This window comes from Cryptomeria japonica, chromosome 5 (assembly GCF_030272615.1).
Source record: "Cryptomeria japonica chromosome 5, Sugi_1.0, whole genome shotgun sequence".
NCBI classification, from domain to species: Eukaryota; Viridiplantae; Streptophyta; class Pinopsida; order Cupressales; family Cupressaceae; genus Cryptomeria; species Cryptomeria japonica.
The window spans coordinates 578,612,933-578,616,827 of record NC_081409.1 but is presented as its reverse complement, the minus strand read 5'-3'; the positions used below and the strand labels follow the sequence as shown (position 1 = coordinate 578,616,827).

The 3,895-nt window shown below is 37.7% G+C and overlaps 1 protein-coding gene across 1 annotated transcript; it reads left to right on the top strand.

Annotated features, from left to right (window-relative positions):
• Positions 1–1,239: 1,239 nt before the first annotated feature.
• On the top strand, positions 1,240–3,385 carry LOC131036807 (uncharacterized). The gene is made up of 2 exons (XM_057968794.2): positions 1,240–1,489; positions 2,905–3,385. The coding sequence occupies exons 1-2, from the start codon at positions 1,265–1,267 to the stop codon at positions 3,193–3,195; spliced, it is 516 nt and encodes a 171-aa protein (XP_057824777.1). The 5' UTR covers positions 1,240–1,264; the 3' UTR covers positions 3,196–3,385.
• Positions 3,386–3,895: the final 510 nt, after the last annotated feature.

The window sequence follows — 3,895 nt, the reverse complement described above, 5'->3', positions numbered from 1 at the left end:
GTGATAAAGATGCCAATATCTATGTAATCTAATTATTTCTAGGAACAAAAATATTAAATAAATAAAACAACTCTAAATTGATATCTTTTAACTTTTTAAGATAAATGTGTTGTGCTACTAATATACCTCTTAATCTTATGAATCACTTTTATTCTTTCATAAACACTAATATATAAATTAGATCAAAATATTCCATAAACAAAAATGGTTTTTATTTTCTTTTAAAAATATTTCATGAGCAAAAATGATTTTTATTTTCTTTTTTATTTATAGAAACCCTAAACTAAGTAGCCACATGGAGGGCGATCCAATTCGTCAAAGTCACCTAGGGGTCAAACTTGACCCAAATGCACCTTCAAATATTTGAACCTTGGTGGATGACCTCTATATCACGTACCATCATCCTCACCAATTGTACTCAACCAATTGAACGACAACCCTTTGACGAACAAAAATAGATTGAAAAATAGGAAAAAATAAAATTAACTATTTTTTTTTAATAGCATGAGATAACCTAGTGACTCAGTCCAACGAAGCAACCACTCCTTGCCTCGGTCTTACTTTTTGCCGAGAAACCCAACTGGTGATAGTTGAACCTTAGACCTACATGGGAAGAACCCAAAGCCTTGACACAACCTTACCAACCGTTTGAGCTATGACGAAACCCCACTTATGAGAAGATCCTATAGTCCTTGGAAAATAATGTGCTCTTGAATAGTAGAATAAAATCAAAGTAGATAATTTTTTTTTTTAAAAGAGAAAGGAAGAAAGTGGATATACAAAGTCTAAGACAAGAGAGAAAACAAATGACTGAAAAAGAATGCAAGATTTACTAAAGGACGTTCAATTTAATGACATTATAGACACCTAAATGATGTTGAGTTCAAATCTTTGAACTACAATTCCAAAATTCCAAAAAAATAGATATAATCTCATAGTTTGTACCGAGCCATTTAACAATATTAGGTGGTCTTGAAAGAGGAAGCAGTGAGCGGTGAGGAATGAAGGGGCAGAAGAAAAATAAAGAAAAAGAGGGCGCTATGACAGATAAGCCAATATTCACCTACAAATTTGGCCACATCTGAACTCTACAGATTCTGACGACACGTCGGAATCTGAGCGACGTGGACAACGTGACAGCTGTCCAGTTAAACGAACAGTCATTCCGTCGCTTGCAAAATGGTATTCTAGAAAACTGAAAACAGGCCGGTTTAGCAGATTGGCATGGAGAGCGGTTTTGAAAAAAATTGACCTTAAAAACAGGATGCATGTACACACAGTAATGCACAGAATTGTTCTTGTATGGGCATTGATTTTTTTGATTGCAGAAATGAAAGGCGATGGACAAGTATCCGACGATGATTCCGTGACGGCGGGGCCTTCAGGCGGCAGTGTTACGCTGAAAGATTTGCGGGAAAAAATGGCAGAGTTTGCGAGGGAGAGAAACTGGGATCAGTTTCATACGCCCCGTAATCTTCTTTTAGCTCTCGTAAGACTCCTTTATTGCCTCTTTGCATGTATTGGTTGACGTTAAATCCAAGGAAACTGACATTTTCTGCAACCGGATTTCGTTTCATAGGATGAATTCTGTGCAAGGTTTTACATTTGTGTTTTCATTCATTGAATCGTTTCTGTGCATGTTTGTTATTGAAGGGGTTTCCCTTTTGGCTGTTGGTCTGTCTGTCTGCTTTGGGATTCTTCTATTGTCCTAGTCATGTCTGCGCATGCGTTTTAGTTGCCGCTTTTGCTATTTTGGGTTCCTGTTTTAGCTATACTGGTTTGGGTTTTCAGTAAATGTCAGGGCAGGGGCTGTTTATTGTGTATTTTGGGCAAGAATGTTGACCTCCCCCTTTCATGCTTATCCAAGTCAGCGAACTGTTACCTGAAAAGATTTGCAGAGATTGGTACTATTGAAACTGTTGGAACTTATTTGGGCCTCTGGCTCGGGTTTGATCCCACATTCAGGGCTTGTCCCTGGAATTCTCTGTAGCCTAGGAGGAATATTTCATGTCTATTCTATTCAAAAGTGCAAGTTCTTTTAAGAAAAAGCAAGATTTAGGGCTGATTAAGATCAAAAACAGGGGTAGTAGAAGGAAAAGGATGACCTATACGCCATTTTTCTTTGGATTTCATTTTGTGAAAGCCCTAATGTTGGGTTTTATCTGGATTAGAGTTTCTACAATGGATCTAAGCTGGCTTTCTTGTATCTAATGTTGGGTTTATCAATCCACATCCTTAGAGAGAGTAGCTCATTGCTAGAGCAGCTTACCCATCAGTCGTTGCAGCATGGTGTGAGCGCTATTGTTGGAGCTCAACTCAGATATTTTTGTCCAGGGATTGAAACCAACCCTGCACCACATCCTAACACCCCTTTAAAACTTGCCTAAATTGAAGGAAACCATTGTGTTCTTCGCCTTCTGATTTGGGATATGAATGGAATCATGTATGCATTAGTATAGCACACGATATCCTATTTCCACCCTTTCATGAGATCAATCAAGCCCGTGACTAAATCTATGGATATTGAATAGGAGCAGCACTTTTTCTCCTGATACACAATGACAAAACTAATCATAAATAGCCCATTTTATCTGTTTTGCATGCTGAATGTTCCGAGCAGCTCAAGTTTACTGTGTACTGCTTCATACTCAAACAGGACAATTGTTTTGTTTTATTTTGTTTTGGAAGTATTTGTTTTAGAAGTAATGGGATTCATCAGAGAATATCAAATACATCTTTATAGAGTAGATCGGAGGCAGAGTTACTTTCCGCTGTTTAATGGTCTGCGTCTTTGTTGTTCTATTGCTCTTCTCATTGTCATTTTCCAGGAAGAGTTTTACTTAGAAAATTTGTGCTCCTTTTACTGCTTGTAGCTCAAAGATTGTACATGTTTCACTGTTTCAGATGGGGGAAGTAGGTGAACTGTCTGAAATTTTCCAGTGGAAGGGAGAAGTTCCAAAAGGGCTTCCAGACTGGAATGCTTCAGAGAGGGAGCATCTTGGGGAAGAGTTGTCGGACGTTCTACTTTATCTGGTCAGACTTGCAGACATCTGTGATGTTGATCTCGGTGAAGCAGCTCTGAGGAAAATGAGGAAGAATGAACTCAAATATCCAGTGGAGCGGTGCAAAGGCTCATCAAAGAAATACACCCACTACAGCAATGGAGTGAATGGCAATGGAGTAGATAAACTTTAAGAAGTTACAGAGAACTTCAAAATGTACCTTATTATACAATGATCAATGTACATTTTCCATTTTATTGCTGAAGAAATTTGTACAAGTGCTTTTCCTTCAGCATTCTTACACAAGGGGGATTGATAAACTACAAATGGGCCTTAAGCAAATCATGCCTTCTTTTCAATGCATCTGTGTATGAATTGATCTTCATGAAGTTTTCCAAGATGTTAATGAGTTTAATGAAATTTTCAAAGATGTTAATGAGTTCCAATGCAACAGAACTTATGTCTTACATCCTCGTACAAGCTGGAAACATTCAAACAAACAAAACAACAGCTGTGTGTGTTAGCATAGGTGTGATGGGGGGGGGGGAATATTATAGTACGTGCTGCATGGTATACGGTTAAGTGTCGTTCATAATGATTACTTATAGTCCTTTGATTTGACATTTCTCTCAGTTGAGAAACTTCAGCCAGGCTAAGTAACCTTTTCCAGTAAACTGTGTTTAACAGTGGGGAATCATCAGTAAGTATAGTTTTTGGCCAGTGTTAAATCTTATTACAATCAGGTTAGTCTGAAACATTGATGTAGGCTTAAGCCCTAGAAATTTCCTTGAAAATGATTGACAAGACTGTGTTACATCCAATCAACCCACCTAGCTCATTCCGTATTTTTTCAAACTCCTTTGTTTGAAAAAGTTATCAACATATTCTTTGGG

Excerpts from the sequence above, each read along its gene's own strand:
- LOC131036807 (XM_057968794.2), top strand. The coding sequence starts at position 1,265 with ATGCATGTACACACAGTAATGCACAGAATTGTTCTTGTATGGGCATTG. Across the intron at positions 1,490-2,904 it reads GTAATCTTCTTTTAGCTCTC|ATGGGGGAAGTAGGTGAACT; the intron begins GTAAGACTCCTT and ends TCACTGTTTCAG.